General features: G+C 39.8%; 1 protein-coding gene across 1 annotated transcript in view; it reads left to right on the forward strand.

The window, feature by feature from the left end:
* The window catches only part of DNPH1 (2'-deoxynucleoside 5'-phosphate N-hydrolase 1), a 180958-nt gene that overhangs the window by 107285 nt on the left and 56238 nt on the right, over positions 1–17435 (forward strand). The window contains exon 3 of the mRNA XM_044060282.1: positions 1010–1120. Coding sequence (XP_043916217.1) covers positions 1010–1120 — 111 coding nt within the window. The remainder of the gene's footprint in view (positions 1–1009; positions 1121–17435) is intronic.

Here is a 17435-nt window from a genome sequence, read left to right on the forward strand (position 1 = left end):
GTAAAGATTGGGCAGAACCAAAGATATTGACAAATCTGATCACTTCTTTATTTATTCTGTCCAGGGCAATCGGGGACTATCCAAGACTCAACAGATGCTTTTAGAATGGCTAGCCAGTTGTACTGAGCTGAGATGCGACATTATGACAAGAGTAACAAAGCACTTTAAAAACTCTCAGCAGAGATTGTACATGAAGCACTGACCTGGGAAAACATCTTCACATTCTTAGAATACTAAAGCTAGATGCAGTCCGTAAGTAGGACAGGTTTTAATAATGTAGATGACTGTGTCATAGCTGTCCACCCTTGATTAATTGAACAGTTTTGCTTGCGATTCTGCATATTTGTTTTTTTTTTAATCTGCTACATGAGTGTTCAGTACATTACTGCAGTTGTGTGAGATACCTGTGGATGACCGTTCTATCTATCTTGGTTACTATAAGCCAAAAAAAAAAGATATTGTGTGTGTACAGTGTCAGTTATTTCAGTGAAGTTTGAGTTTTAGATGCAGGTTTTGTGAACACTTGCAGATGGTGTGGTGTAATGTTGTTTGTAAATGAGCACGTGCTGTGTCATGTCAGAGGAGCGGCAGCACACAGCAAGAAGTATCATTGGCATTATCTTCAGCTGCTGCAAGAAACTGGGCAAATGGCTGCAGAGGTTGCTGTGTTGTTCAGTAGAGGACTGTTTGTTGTATTGTTGCAAGATCCTCCATGTCTCTTGAAGATATATGTATATGGTGAGTTCCTTGTATATCTTCTGTATACGGCAAGGCCTTCTCCTATTTTAGAAGGTTGGATGTAGTGCCTGTGTATGGCTCTTTAATGCTTATCTCCGTAGTAGCAGCAAATCCTGTTTTATATGGAAGATCATATGTCATTCAGTGTACATTAAGAGAAAAAGTATGTACATTAATTGAAAAGGCGTAAGCAGTATTTGCTGTACTTTAGCATGCAAGCAGTACAGCTGGTTTCAGTAGTTTCTAACAACGGGTTTGTGTTTTCTCTCAGTTGTCATTGCAGAGGTGACACAACCTTCGCTAGGAGTTGGTTATGAAATTGGACGTGCAGTAGCAATGAACAAAAAGGTGCTTTGTCTCTTCAGACCATCTTCAGGGCGCGGTAAGTCCAAGAATTAAAAAAGACACTACTATTGATGATAATTCTGCTGTAAAACTGCTTGGTGAATGGAGCTACAAAGGAAAAATGGTGTGAATGCTTTAAGGAGTAAGAAGGTAATGTTAGTGATAACTCACTGAAAAGCCTACTTAAGTCAATAAAGCTAATAATAAACAGAAGAAGTTCTACAATATAGGATGCATCATTTTTGTCAGGGAAATCTTAGGCTTGTTCTTTGGTGTCTGTATGTTTCATTACCTTTCCCATGTTAGTTTTGTAGTGTTTCTTGTGCTGAGCCATGGTATGGCATAGGTTAGTGTAGGCTGTAATGCTATGTATGTTTTTTTTTGGGGGGGGGGGTCATTTGTTACTGGTGTTGATGCTTCATTATTAAGTATATCCAACAGACTAGCTTTCCTTTTAAATACAAGTACAATCAAAATAGGGTTCTGTCTGGGAAGTCAACATTCAAAACTTCAACTTTCCTGAGGATGGAAGAAGGATTTGTAGTTATAATATCGCCAGTATTTTCTGTTTTAAGGTCAAACATCTTAAAATGGAAGATGCCATTTTCCTCTTGGAGGCATGTAACCTTGTCGTCAGAATGACCTAGTAGTAAAGTGCAAGTAGGCTTCCCTCGTACAGAAAATGTTTTCTTCTTTCCTTTTCAACTAAGATTAGGACGGTAATTTTTTTCATCATTATGAAATTCAATATTCGTATTGTGAGCTTCCTAAGGAGAAATCTTAGATGAGAAAATACTTGCAATACTTACAGTTGACATTTCTGTATTTATGCTTTTTAATTATAGATAGTGATCTGGTTGTACTAGCATAAAAATGAGAAGCAATATTTTGTGAATAGTGGTGTTTTATAGTATGAAGTATTTTACAGCTGCCTGTTCTTGTACTACTTTCTGACTAATGTGGTGTAACTGTAGTAACAGTATGACACGGATTTAAATTCTCTGAGCTTTTTTCCAGTCTGCTTCTGGAGTCCTCAGCACAACAGTAACGCCTCTGTCTGGGAGTCAGTAAAGTGCGACCAACTGTGTAATGCAGTTATTTATACATTGTACTTCAACCACTGCACAGAAATGTCCCCTTTACCCAAACTGCAGTAACCTCAGTGCTGATTATATAAGTAACAGGTGTGTAGGGGCAAAGCTCACCTTGCATTGGAGTTGTGGGAGGGTTTGCATCCAGTGGAAAGTAATGACTGAATTCTGCATTCATTTAGCTGCTTTTATGTGAATGTAAAAGTCAATCAAAAGGTTGATGAATGAACATTTTGAGCACAATGTCTCTCACTAGTGCACTTTGACTGTCAGATGATATCTGCTGCATATGACAGCAGTTTTAAACCAAACCCTCTTCATTTCTTTTAGCAACACTGCAAGAGTCTGCGACTTGAGAATTTACTGATGTAACTACACAAGATTGAAGTATTTGGGCATATTCACCCGTGAAGCATAGCTGCAACTATTTACCAGTATACATTAGCTGGCATAGGTTCTCGTGATCATCCTCAGCTGACATAGTACACACCAGCCATGTCTTCTAGTTTGGCATCTTCTCAGTTCATTTCTTGCTGCTCAAGTATATTATTCATTTGATTGCAGTTTTACATTGTATGCCTTTGCCTAAGTGGGTAAATACAGAAAAACTATTTCATCACGGATCATGACACCAGTATTTTTTGCACAATTTCAGTAATGATTTCTCCACTGAAGTCAATATGTATATCCTTGTGGTAAGTTTACACTAATAACTGGAAAGTGAATAGAGTACAACCTAATATCCTTGTGGTAGACTGCATCTCAGATTTTCCTTCTCATAGTCTTTCTGTTTAGCCTTCTTTCAAGAAGTAGATAGCTGTCCCATCATCCTCAGTCTCCAGCCTTGGTGTTTGGTTAAAACAACCATAGGTGGCATTGTCTGGTTACAAATTATTTATAAATAGAGAGATTTTAGCAGGAAATGTTCTGCCTCTCTTAGGCTATGGTTACTAGGTCACACCACCTCCTGACAGCTAGCTGATAAACTCTGTGGAATGGCTAGCTGCTAAAGTGATACACTGAGTTGGTATGTGGTTACCACCTGTCCCACTCCTAAATGTACAATATTGGTTTGTATCCTGTACAATTAAATAAAAAAAAGTTCTGATGTTTTAGAAGATCCCATATAAGCCAAGGTTTTCATCATGTAATACCTTAATTCCTCCTTTTAAAGGAGGCCTATGAGATACATGCAAATTACCCCTTAAGGACAGTCAAGTGAACAAGCTGTAAAGGTAGAGAATGCCCACTGACCTTTTACTTACTTTTTACTTTAATGCTTTCAGGCCTTTAATATCATTTGCATATATCCCATGGGTGTTCTTCAAAGAAGGTTTAAGGTATTACATGGTGAAGTATTTTGCTTATCTGTAGACTTTCTAATTTTTGTTTTGGATTTTCAGTATGATTTTTTAACCCTTTGTTTTTCTTTGTATATGGGATATTTTGCACTTCTCTTAATGCTATGATCACCAAGTGGCTTTATAACCTGAGATTTCACAGAGAATGTCCAAACTAACTACTTAAGCTGTACAGACAAGCCCATAAAAATGGTGACATGGCATGTGTACAGACAGTACCACTCAACCTCTTAGTGTAAAAAAATCTGTACAAAGCCAAAAATAATGGGAGGACAAAGGCCCAAAAATAGGGACAGATTTTAAATATTACTTTTATGAACTTAAAAAATTGCTAGAATAAGAAGTTGTGCATTAACATGCAAAATAAGTCTGAAACTCAAATGCGTGTCATTATTTAGTGGCTTCACTCCTCAATAATTTGCCAGAAAAAAACACAATTTTTTGACGAACAGTCCAAAAATATGAGGCAAAAATATGGACAGTTGAGAAATATCTCTACAGGTAGTTGGGGTATGGGGTATGGCTTTAAAGTACTGAATGTATCATTAAAGGTTTGGGGGAGGGAGAGTAAGTGGGCATTTGGTATTCTTTGATCTGGTATACACGAATGTCCTTAAGGGGGCATTTAAATATATCCCAGCCACCTCTTATAAATGAGGTTTAAAGTATTAGACAATGAAGACATGGCTTTATCTGGAGTCTTGTTTGTTGTTAGCTTTTTGTTTTTTTTCCTGTTACCTTTTACCTTTTATTTTAATTGATATTTTATAAGAACAATATTTTCTGTCTTCTAAGCATTCAAGAAAACTGTGATGCTGTATTTGAAACAGTATAATATCAAACTATAAAACAAAATTGTAATAAAGTAAAAATATGTTTTGTATGGTTGAGGGTACTGGGTTATCCGGCACAATCTCACATTCCAGTCTCACTTTGGCATCTGAAAGCATGAGAGCCCTAATTTTGCTCCAGTAGGCTGCATCAGTCATCTTGCATGGACAGATTTTTTTTTTTTTATCTCTTGTTGAGATCATTTTATACCTGCAAGTAAAGTAAGAGGAGTAACTGTCTGCAGCAATTTTGTGGAAGGATTTTGATAGTATAATGTGTAGTGTAATGTGTCTTTCAGTATCAAGCAACACATGCATTTGAGTTATCACATGATTTTGTCTTGCTATGCTTGCAACTGTGATAGTAAACCATGTGATTATTCAGTTATCGACTCTTGAATATCTTAATTGTGATATCAGTCTGAAAATGACTACAAAGAGAATCTGAATGTTGTAGTCAGGAACAATACACAGTATCAAGCAGAACTGTAGTGTGCACCATAGAATTTAACTTTTCATGAGATTTTGACCAGTTTGTAGCTCTGAGTAGAAGATAAAATTGTCTATTTCACCACCAGAGTTGAAAGAATCTCAATTTAAACATGTAATAAAAATGTAAAATATTAACACTAGAACATAAGGATGAATTTTGTTACAAGTGAGCACACCAAGACATCACTAACGCATGAAATGCACAACTTTATCAAACAACAGTTTTTGCACTGTTGCTGTACATTACCAGACAAACAAATCAGCCGAGCAAAGAAGCAAGTTAAGTTAAAGAAAATATAAAATAAAGTTAGATTATTATGTATGCATGTATGTATATTTTGTTTTGCTTGTTTACTGGAGATGAACAATGATCAAACATGACAAAACTGCAGGCTTAACCTGGGTTGTGTAGTGAAGAAATAAGAACATAGTACATTTACCAAATCTAACAGAAAACAAGACAGTTGTAGTTATAACAAAAGGAGGTAGTGCCAGCACAGCTACCTGGAATTTTATAAATAATTATATGTCATTTGTGAATATCAAGATGATTTCTATAAGATACTTGTGTTACAAATGTATTGGAACTGCATGCCCACCTGTATGTCAAACTGATTTGTACAAACTTGTGTGTTGAAAAGGTATTTGTAAAGTGCTTGAGTTTGGACTGTATCCACAGTGTGCCTACTGCAGAGAACAGAAATGTACATGCACTCTTGTAACTGTGTAAATCTATATGTTTTAGCAGAGGAAACTAGAGGGTTAACTCAGTCCAGCAAGCTTTAGAAAAATATCTGAAATTAAATCACTTTATAGGCTAGGCCATAAAGATGCTATCTCACAGGTTTCAAGGCAGCCAGAGACACAAAGTCTATACTAGGAAGATTTATGTATTGTCTTTGGGGTGAGCTAATCGTCACTGAGGAAGAGTGGAAGTGTTTAGTTCTTTTACAACTTCCAGAAGATTCACTGATCTGAGCAAAAGCCCTTGTTTGTGTATTTTTACGGGTAGGTGCTAAATGCTGCCAGCAATGGAGGTTTTGCCTGGAAACTAGAAGCCATATGACAAGAAGTGATGTCATTCTGCAAGCTATCCCAGCAGCAATATTTTAGATATTATTTTGAGAAGTCTTTTAGTGAGACAGTGCATTCTGTATTCTGTCTTGGACCTGACGACAAGAACCACCATTCATCACATCATCTGCCTTGCTCTAGTAAGTTATTAGGGAATAGTATAATTCTCTTCGATTCAGTCAGGAATATAGTGAATATAGTGAAGCTTAGTTTACATATTATTTTTCTTTATCTGTTTGAGACTGTCCTTCAATGTTGTTTTAAATATTTCCTGTGATTTTGAACTCTGATGTCACTGTGACCTATATATCTAGTATTGCTTTTTTATTATTTATTATTAAATATATTTAAACCTTTCATTGTGGCTGATCTTTGTAGAGATGTTTGTTTTGAGAGTACTTGCATATTTTTTGGTGACACTGTGTGGGCCACTCCTAACAGCCTTGCACTTGGTGAAACTACCATTTGCATTAATATTAATATTACACAGTAAGATTGGACACCCTTTGTTAAGGGCCTTAAAGTAGCTGTCAAGAGGTTCTGGTGTTAGTGGTAACTACCTTACAGTCTTGGCAAAAGGGGGCATAGCTAGTAAACCTGTGCCAGCCTTTCGCAGATGTGTGTGTGTGTGTGTGTGTGTGTGTGTGTGTGCGCGCGCGTGCAAATCAAAATCTCAGTGTGTGTGCGTCAGCTACTTGACACGAAGCAGTGGTTGGACAGAGAGAGTGTTGGAGGACTTGGATTGGAACCCTGGCTAAGGACTCAACTCTATAGCTGTACCAGTGGGCAGACTTGCTGGGGATTTGGAGAAAAGCCCCAGACCAACTATGGTCTCTGTGTGCTCTTAAGGGAAATTGCACTTGATGCAGAGAGCTGCATCTGGAAATACTGTGTGTACCTGTTACCCTTCCAGTGAATGTCTCCCACAGGTGCCAGCGGTGAGGATTGAGGCTCCTTGATTACTGGCCCAGAGGTGGCATATCCACATCACATATTGGTTGGAAGTGGTGGGTCGTCACTGTAGTAATAATATGAATTAGGTTACAGCATTTTGACTTGAGACAGTTGTAATAGTAAACCAAAGCAAGAAAGTAGCCACACACACACAAGAAAACTGGGAACTGCAGGAAGTATGCATCCTCAAAAGCAAGGGTACAAGGTGCAAAACTACAATTCGGTAAGCCCAGCATATCAAAAAAAAAAAAAAAAAAACTTTTTTGACATGTTGAGCATGCCAACTTGTGTTTTTACACCTTGTACCTTGCTTTTCCGGATGCACATTTCTTGCGGTTCACAGTTGTAATAATAAGCTAATAAGATTAAATCTACCCTAGACGATATATATATATATATATATATATATATATATATATATATATATATATATATACATATATATATATTATATATATATATATATATATATATAGATTTAGAGAGAGAGTATGATGGCTTCAGAGAAAGAAGGGTTTGTATGGTGACTGTTGCCTGTGATGTGAGTGGTGCCACATTACCATAGTACTTGTATGATGTGACCTATGTTGTTGCAGTTGCATGTACTTTGAAAGGTAAGGTTTTGTAGAGGGGTATAAACTTGGCATGGTTAGGTCTATGAGACTTTGAGGGTACTTGCCATAGTTTGACAGTGAGTACAGAGAAGCTGTTATCTGTGCAGTGGAGTTTGAGAGGGGGTTGGAGGACTAGTTCTGAGTTAGACTGGTTTCAAAGGTTGTAACAGGAGGCGTGTGCAAGCAGTCTGGTGACTAGTGTGGTGTGTGTGTCTTCTTGGAAGAGATTAAGCAGTAGTGAGCCTAGAAGTGAAGCCCTACTTCAACAAAAATCCAAAATGGGCAACATTTATATGAAGTAAAAGCCACCATTTTTATAAAATCCTTGGACTTGTTCCATTTTCTACCATTCCATTTAGCAGTTAATTTGGTATACATCTTGCCACCCACTTTGCAAGCTTTTTTAGTATTCTAAGGAAATCTGGCAGAAAGCTAGAAGTGATTACAAAAGTCATTCTTTAGTTTACAGAATCGTCTTGGGGCTGATTTAAAAAAAAAATTTAAAGCAGTGCAAGTCGTAATTTTTTTCACCTAGCTGGAGATGTTTAATTTGCTTAGTCATAGAAGACTGATTTGGTTATCATTAAAGACTAGTTTCATCAGTACTGCAAGCCTAAAATGAACCTGACATATATTTTTCATACATTTTCACAAGAAAGCACATTTTCCCAGGAGTGTATTAATGCATAAGGGACTATGTTAAGCCCTAGAGCTAAAAACCTCGAGTGTGATGAGCTGCATACCCTACTACTAAGAGAATTGTCTTGACACCAAAGTGGCAAAATAAGCATTTGTCAAGTGTTTGAATTAACACCAAGTAAAGCTGCAGTTCTGCATAGAGTAGCAGAAATAACTAGTGTTCAGTTGATGTGTGCAAAATTAAAATGAAGCTAAAGTATGTTTGACCTAGATGGAATAATACTGAATTGCTGCAAACAGAATGGCAGAAAAGAAAAATACTACTGCCTTCAAAACTCTACTCCACTCCTGTCTAACTTCACAATGGGAATGCTCTTGCTCCCATCGTACATAGCTTTCTCAATCGTAGTTACTCTCTACAAGCTAATGCACGTGCTAATAGCCTCCTATGAACCATCATATTAAGTACTGTAATTTGTCTATAATGAATTTTTATTGCAACCTGTTTCTATTTGTATTTTGTATTTTTCTGGAGATTTTCTTCCCAGGACTCCATTGAAAATGGGCTCCTCGTGGCCCAATGGACCATCCTGGCAAACAAACTGCAAATAAATATATAAATACTCTAGAGGAGTCTGAAAACGGGCTCCTCGTGGCCCAATGGACCATCCTGGCAAACAAACTGCAAATAAATAAATAAATATTGTAGAGTAGTCTGAAGATGCAGTTAAAATCGCAATGTGTAAAACTCAACAACTACCATTGTGTTTAAGATGTAACTAACAGCACACCAGGAAGCAGTATCCAGCATTCAGGAAGTACAGAAGGTCTGGAAATCCTAACCATTTTCTTATTATTGCAAGTTAAGAAAAAAATGCAAGTAAAACATGATTGTGTACTCTCTGATTTAAACATTTCCTATGAGGCAGAATCAGTTGATTTATTTGTGTATGCAAGTTGAAATGTGTGTTGACATTGTCGGAAGCATAGCTGGTTCAACCAGTGCACCACCCATCCTCAGCTGTTCAAGTGAAGAGCCCCCCCCCGCCAAAAAAAAGCAGGCACTTACTGTAATAAACCAATCGCAACAATCTGCTTATTACAATTACATCTATGTCACACACAAGCTCTTCCATCAAGTGTTTAATAGAAGGTAGATGTTCCCTCTACTGGCTCACCAACCAGGTGGCCAGATGCACGACACACACATCCCACACACACCCCAGCTATTCGGGTCCTGTTTCTGTGCCCTGTTCCCAACACTTCTTCACCTTATTTTATTATTGTCATCTTTTGAACTGCAGCAAAATGTTTGCTAAAAATGTAACCGTTGCTACCTGCCTACACAAAGCACTACTGCTTTCATGTTTTATTTTTAAAAAAATCTTCTTTTTAAACTGTAGCAAACAGCTACAAATGGAACATACAGTTGCTATGGTTTATACCCTGCCTGCATGGAGCACTACAGCACTCGAAAAAAAAAAACTGTAGCAAACTGTTTGCTACAATATAGTATGCATTTGATACAGTTTAGACCATACACAGAGCACTGCAGTGCTCAAGCTGCATCTCAAATGCAATACTAGTTATTAAAAGCCAGTATTGTATTAAAGGGAGATCAGGATCAACTGATCACATCCCCAGCATTTTGCGCCCGAGGCAGTTGCACCTCTCACCCTCCTAGCTATGCTACTGACCATTGTGTGCAATATTTCTCTCTACTAGTGATTCTACCAAACCAGATTTGTAACCAAATGTTGGAAAGACTCCCTGAATACCACATGAATATTGTCAGGTGTGAAGAGGGGTCATATGACATAAGATTCTGGACCAGTTGTTTGTCAAATACAATTTAATAGTAAAAAATGTCTTAATCTGTAACATACATTAGAACGCCACTAAAGACTGATACCTTATTAAATTCTGGAGTGACCATGAAATAAAATGATGGCCAATTTGTTTCCGTTCAGGGACAATCACTATCTCGTATATGTTGACTTCAGAATTCCTTGAATAGTAATCATTAGACTGACCGTTGTCACACTGAGGTATTTGTCACGCCGTGGTACCCCTCCATTCTTACTTCTGATAATGATTCATCGTTTAATAGTGAAGTATTTCTTACACTGTCATAAAACTGGGAGTTTCTGTGTATATTTTTTTTCACCACAACATTTGCAGTCTGATGCTATTTTCTTTTCCCCTTTTAGAGAGATGTAATGCAGCTCATGTTTCAGTATCCCATAAGGCTAAACTTGCATGCAGGATGTTGTCATTTTGACTCCTTCAGCTGCTGCTGTGAAAGTAAGGCATGTGGTTACTCACTTACTGGCTCTTGGATGTCTATATCTTGCTATCAAGTGGGTAACAACTATAACAAGACTCTGGATCCACTAGCTGAGAACCCTGTAAACATTGTTTCATGTAAAATGTATGAACATAGCATGTCTTTTCCTGTGTTTTAACAGCTAAAATGAAGGGATGTTCATGCTGCTAGTACGGGAAGAGAAAGGGTTAGTGTGTTTAGTGGGCTTCCTGTTCTGTAGTATTTTGATGGTTCTCCTTTGTAAAAGGAGCTCTGTATAGATTGGGACATGTTGTAAGATAGTGTGTTAATTGCCTTTTGTACTCAGAAGCACACATTTCTCTCCAGGATGTAAGCGCTTTGCTTTTATTTTTCCTGCCGTTGAAATGTGTATATTTTTAAGGTGTCTTATGTGGTAGTTGTGATATTGAACCACCATGGGAAATGAATGTGTATGCCTTTTCAGTCAGCGTTTTCTTCACACACATTAAGCTCCCAACGTGAGTGTACAGGCAGATTACACAAGACAATATGTGGCAGAGGATAATGAGGACAAATCTGAACAAATTTTTTTAGTCAGTTTCAGTGTCATCAGTTTTCCAACATCACCATGCTCCTGGTACTGCCATGGATGGTACAGCAAGGGCAGCGGGCACTATAGTCAGTTCTGTCCATCATGCCTGGTAGCACTTTAATGATCATGCTAAGAATCCCAGGGCATGGGGAGCATGGCTAGCATAGAGAAGTAACTTTCCATAGCTCTGTGTACTTTTAAGAAAAAAGTTTTATCCAATGAATTGCAAGGCATAAAAATACACTGAAAAATGGAGAAGGAATATCATGGGGTCATGGTAGAAAGTAAAGTATAACTAAATATACTGTTCCTTTAGATATGAATGTGATGTTTATTATGTATTATGAATGCTATGGTAAAGCATTAAGTGTATACTTAGTATGTAAGGGAGAGGCATTTAATGGTGAAATTCTATTATAAGTTGCCAAAGAGGTACATGTTTGTAATACTTGTGCAAGAGTGTGCTTAGGTGTTTGGGAATTTCTTTTGGAGTTTACTGGAGAGGGTGTTTGATGAACAGAGTGATGTAGTATAGGAGGAATAGGCATATTCCATGTGAGCAGTCAGTTATTAGCTTGCCAGGCACCAACTCTGCTTTAGAAGTCAGGCAAACAACCAGAGGATATCTAAAAGTCTTATTATACGTAGCCTGGGAAGGAAAAGAGGTAGACAAGACAAATAGGGAGGATGGAAGGGAAGAGAGGGAAGTAAAAGTATAATATTGTGGAACATTGTGGGGGTTGCCATTCCAGTTAAAATGTAGAAGATTAGGTGTATATTAAAAGAGCTGAAGGGGCATAATATACAGGAAATAATGCTGAAAAGAAAGAAAACCCTGGAACTGAAAAGTAGAGAATAGAAAACAGTGGGGTGCAGTACAGTAAGAGGAGGAGGGGTAAAAAGAAGGGTAGTGATTATGGTGAGAATTCTAATAAAAAATTCTCAAGAAGACGAAGGAGGTAGGTGGATTAGAACACCAAGGGCCAGGAGTGGAAAGTTAGAATAATTTAAGGGCCAGATTCAGAATCATCTTCTTTGTGATTTTCTACACTATAAAACAAAAGATATGTCCACAATGTGAACATGAACTCATTGGGCTGATTTAACTGGAAAATGGATAGAAAGTTTGGTCGGAAAGAACAAAATGTTAGGTAAGAGAGGTCATAATGCAATGGGAGAAAGTAGTACGATCGGTAGACGGCTGCAGACTGCAAAACTATGAAGTACTAAAGTATACCTTCTCTTGAGGAGCAGATACACACGCTAGGCATCTAGATAAGTTTTTGATGAGGGGTGCAGGGATTCTTCAAGTAAGGATTGCAAATAGGTGATAGATGGCCGATTTGTCCTTGCTCATATAAAAGCAAAAACTGACATTTAAAAAAATGGTAGAAGACAGAAGTGGAGATTGAAACCTTGACATTGAGGCATGTAACAGTGATTTCTAGAGGGGCAAAGAAGAATATGGTTGGTCCTCAGCTGCAGTGTAGAGCACATGGAGGATACACTTTGGTGGGATGTAGTGAAGTGTGCTATGAAAGTAGAAGTAACTGGGACTAACTAGTATCTTGTTTATCAAAATTTTCAGTATGAAATTTAGTGTTTACAGGGTATTTGAGTGAGTTCATAATAATTACGTATTTCTTTGGGAGATTTAATTGCTCTCATAATTGTGTAATACAAGTTTTTGTCTTTTCGGCTTTTCTCGGTAAGGGGTCGCCACAGCGGAACTCCGGTCCGCTAATGATTGGCAGTAGATTTTTACGAAACACCGAGGTGCCAGCTCCGATGCCCAACCTTCAACTAAGGCATGCCCATTTATGCATGTCTTTCGGAGGCCGCTCGACCACGGGGAGGATATGCAGACTCCACACAGAAGTATAGGTCCTCATTTGTGACCACTGTCGTACATGAAATACATTCATGATACCACCCAGGGAGATGGGTTTGGAACAGGGTCATAAAGGTTTAAAGAGAATGAACTGGATTGTCCTAGATATGAAAGTTATGTGCCTGCCTGTAGATGATCTGAGTCATTTATCTTCAGTATCCCCACCCATCTGCTACTGGCCTCCAATGGATAAGGTTTAGGGAAGGCCTTCTTCACTTATGGTTATATATCCTTTAATGTTTCCTTGCTGGTGCTTTACTTTTGACCAGCATATTTCAGATCAGGAAAATAGCTGGGAGTGAGGTGCTGAAGCCTTGGAAAGTTTAATTTTGCCAAGCTGACTCAGACATGTGGTCTAAGTCCTAATGGTTTGAATAGAGTGAAGTTGAATCATCTAAATGTGTCATTTTAGTAAGTGCATATTTTTTGTAATTAAATTCCAAGGGGTCTAGGGCACTGCTTGTCATGAAGAAGTCTTGGTTAAAGTCTCTGTTAAGGAAAGACATCATAAAGAAGGTTCTAAATTCTTCAACGGTACACATTTCTTTTCAGTTTCTTTCATGTCAGCAAGAAAAAAAATATGTAGAGACCAGTAATGAATACATTTAATTCCTTCTAAACAAATTTATTAAGGTAGAGAAGTTCAGAATCTTTACTGTGCAGTTCTTCCTCCTCCTGTTGCCCTTGACAGTTCAGAATTTAAGGGCTGAATACTGGTAAGACACACAGAAGATTGCAAAGATTTCAGGTCACGAGCTAGCACTTCCAGGTCAGGATTATTCCCTTTCGTCTAGGTATGGCCTCCCAGGTACTGGTAGTAGTAAGACTAAGGGTCCTTTGTATTTGTCAGTATTTGGATGAATGTCTACTAGTAGCTTAGTGGCAGGAACAACTCTTAGAATATCTGGCGGTGGTCACCTGTTTTGCAAATCCCTTTCAGCAGACGTGAGAAAAAGTTGAGCTTCATACCAACCAAATGGAAGTTTTTTTTTTTTTTTAATGTGGTGGGGGGGGTGTTGATGGGGAAATAATTGGCGTTTCTTTTCAGAGACAGTATTCAGAACATGTTGGCTTGTTTTCATTTGGCATTCACAGAGAAAAGATTGTCAAACAGAAAAACATATTAAGGGCTCTCAGATGTACGCAAGTTTGTTTATTATTATTTATTCATTCATTCATTCATCCTTCTCCTATCAGGAGACATCCATCCCAACCCTGGGCCTCATAACCCTCCCCATTCTAATGTTAAGCTCAGAAACCCAGCCTTCCATCATCCTTCCATTCCCAAAAAACATCTATATATTTACTCTATGGACATCAGAAGCATACTTAACAAAGTCATTGAATTCCACGCTTTTATGGCCCATCACTCTCCTGATGTCATTACCCTCACCGAAACATTTCTGCGTCGGTTGCTGTTACTTGAGGACTGACGTCAGGTTGTCAGTGGTATAAAGGAAGGCAGCCGACACCATCACATCAGTCTTTCTTGCCATGGAGCCTGGAGCAGAAGCAGTTCGCACGAGTGCCGGTGAGCCGCTACCTGAGTTTTCATTTCCAAATTGAAGTTGAAGCCTTCTAAAGCTGAGTACCCCGTTGGGGATCCTTTTTTCTTGTCAGAAAAAGTTAATAATTGTCTCGCCTGTGGAAAGCAAGTACCACACCGGGACTTCCACTCTTACTGCGTCATTTGTCTAGGCCCAGACCATGACGTCCCCCATTGTCACTTCTGTGCTTTGTTTAATGCCAGAACTGTTTGTCATCTGGCCCTTATTGTAGCCAGATATTTTCATTTACAGTCCTCGAATTTTGATATGGCTTCGGTAAGACAGACGTCAAAGGTCCAAACCTTCCGATGACACTTCTGTTAAGCTAGTCGTCAGTCCTCCGGTACTCACTGAGGCACTTTTTCATCCCCTGATGCCCGCTTCAGTTGATTTGCAGGCCGCTACCGAGACCCTTTCGGAGTCCGGTATACCGCAGAACTCTTCCTGCTGTCGTCTCTACCTTGGATGGGTCCGGAGCCACTGAGCAGGCATCGGCTTCCGCGGAAGTCCTTCGCACCACTGAATCTCGGCACAAACCAACGCCTTCTTTCGGGACTGCCGTTCTTTCAAAAACTGCCGAGTTCCTTAGGCCTAGGGTTCGAACCACACCAAAGAAACCCGATTACCCACTCTCAGGTGCGTGCTACCTTGCCTCGGTCTCAAATGCTTAAAATGGCAGAAGACCTTATCATGCTGATTAGGGGAAGCCAAGCCACCCCCTCAAAAAAGGAAAAGAGATCTGTCTCCAGTAGTTTTGTCTGAACAAGAGTCAGATGAAGACATGCAGCCCCTCTCCACTTATGAGGATTCTGATGCAGAGGAATCCATTCCTTCAGCCTCTCCTCCAGAGGATTTTTCCTTTGGGGAAAGCCTGCATACCTTAAGGGAGCATTTCCAATGGGAGAGTCAGGACTACCCTCAGTCTAAAAAGAGACTTGGGGACTTCCTAGATTTTCCGCAACACAGACCCTTAGCCATCTCCCCAGTACTGAATGTGGTAGATGATGTTTTCCTTGAATCCAGCCTGACTCCAGACTCCCTCCCTCCCTCCTGCACCCAGAAAACCAGACAGGTACTACAGAGTCCCTGACTCTCACACAAATATCTTTTTAAAAATCCTACAGCTGACCCCGAGGCCTTTTCTCAAGGGCCAAAAGGGATTAAAGCAAACACTGCTAAGAATCCCACCCCCTCAGACAGGGATTCCCGAGCATTGGACAGATGGGGTAAAAAAGTATACACCTCAGCTACTCTTGCTATCAGGGCACTAAATTGTCAGTTCCATGCAACATACCTTGGAACTCCTTAAACAAAAAATGTCCTCCTTTCCTGCATAGGCAGAATCTAAAGATTTACAGGACTTAATGCATTCTGCATGTCAAGTAACTAAACGCACTTTACATTGTGGTTTTGACACCCTAGAAGCTTCTTGCAGGGCAGCAGTCACTAGCTCTGTCATTAGAAGACATGCATAGCTTAAGGAACAGCCCCTGCCAGACCATGTCAAATCTAAATTGTTGGATGCACCCTTGCAAAAGATAACTTATTTGGCACTAAGACAGAAGATGCCTTAAAAAGATGGAAGAAAAAGCAAAATCTATGCAAACAGTTAAAGATTTCTTACAGGTCCAGCCCCCTAGGTTCAGCAGGCATTTTCCCTCCAAGCACTGGTCCTTTCCTGCTCTGAGTAAACAGGCCCAGCCTAGGCCCCATGGAAACAGACCCCCCAGAAAGCAGCCCCAGGGAATGCAGAAATCTAAGCAGTGGACTACCTCCACTTCAAAACCAGGGAGTTCTAAAACACCCCTTGCGGTAAGAACTCATAGTGACTCACCTCCTCCCACCTCCACATACCCCTAGGAGGAAAACTCTCCTTTCACTCGAGCACCTGGGCCACCATTACCAAGGACCAATGGGTTCTGAACATTGGGTCTCGGGGATACAAATTCTCCAACACCCTTCCAACCCCAAAAGTTTTCCCAGATCTGTCACCAAATCAGTGGGCAGAGGCTCAAAAGCAAATCCATTCCCTGCTCTCTATGACTTCAGTAGAGCATGTTCCTGCAGAACAGATAGGCCAAGGCTTCTACTCCAGACTTTTTCTGGTGCCCAGAAAAGAGGGCACCTGGCGCCCCATCCTCGAACTATCCATTCTAAACACCTTCCTGGTGATCCCAAAATTCAAAATGCTCACCCTACAGCAACTGCTACCCATGCTGTCGATGGACACTTGGCTAGCCACCCTGGACCTAAAAGAAGCCTACCTCCACATTCCCATCAGGGAGTCATGCAGAAAATCTCTCTCTTTCAGGGCAGGATCTCAACACTTTCAGTTCTACTGCTCCCAGAGTTTTCACAAAATGTCTGGCTCCAGCCATTGCCTTTTGCAGGCAAAGAAATATTCAAATTTACCCCTACTTGTACGATTGCCTTATTCAGGCAGACAGCCAGGAAAAGCTGCTCAAACACCTGGCCTTTGTAAAGAGCCTATTAACCTCCCTAGGGTACACAATCAATGAAAATAAATCCAAACAGGTGGCCACTCAAAGGATAATCTTCCTGGGAGCAAGCATGGACACAGCATCCCAGATGGCATACCTTACACCAGAGAAACAAATTTTCCTGTCAGCTTACTTTTCTCAAATGGCCACCAGGCCTCAGCTTTCTGCAAGGAAAATCCTGCAAGCTCTGGGTTTCATGGCATCTTGTATACTCCTCATTCCATATGCCAGACTGCATATGAGGAAACTTCAGTGGTACCTAAAGAGCCTTTGGTGTCAACACTCTCAAGACCTGGAAACTCTTCTACCTATTATTCCTTGCCTGAGGGAGGAATTTCTTTAGTGGGAAACAGCCTGCTCCCACAACAAGGGCCTGCCCTTCTCCCCACACCCCACCTCCCAGACCCTCACCACAGACTCATCAGACTATGTTTGGGGTGCACACCTGAATGGCAGGTGCATACAGAGTCAGTGGAGCC

The sequence above is a fragment of the Protopterus annectens genome, chromosome 1.part0 (genome assembly GCF_019279795.1).
Source record: "Protopterus annectens isolate FY-2018-M chromosome 1.part0, PAN1.0, whole genome shotgun sequence".
Classification (NCBI taxonomy): domain Eukaryota; kingdom Metazoa; phylum Chordata; order Ceratodontiformes; family Protopteridae; genus Protopterus; species Protopterus annectens.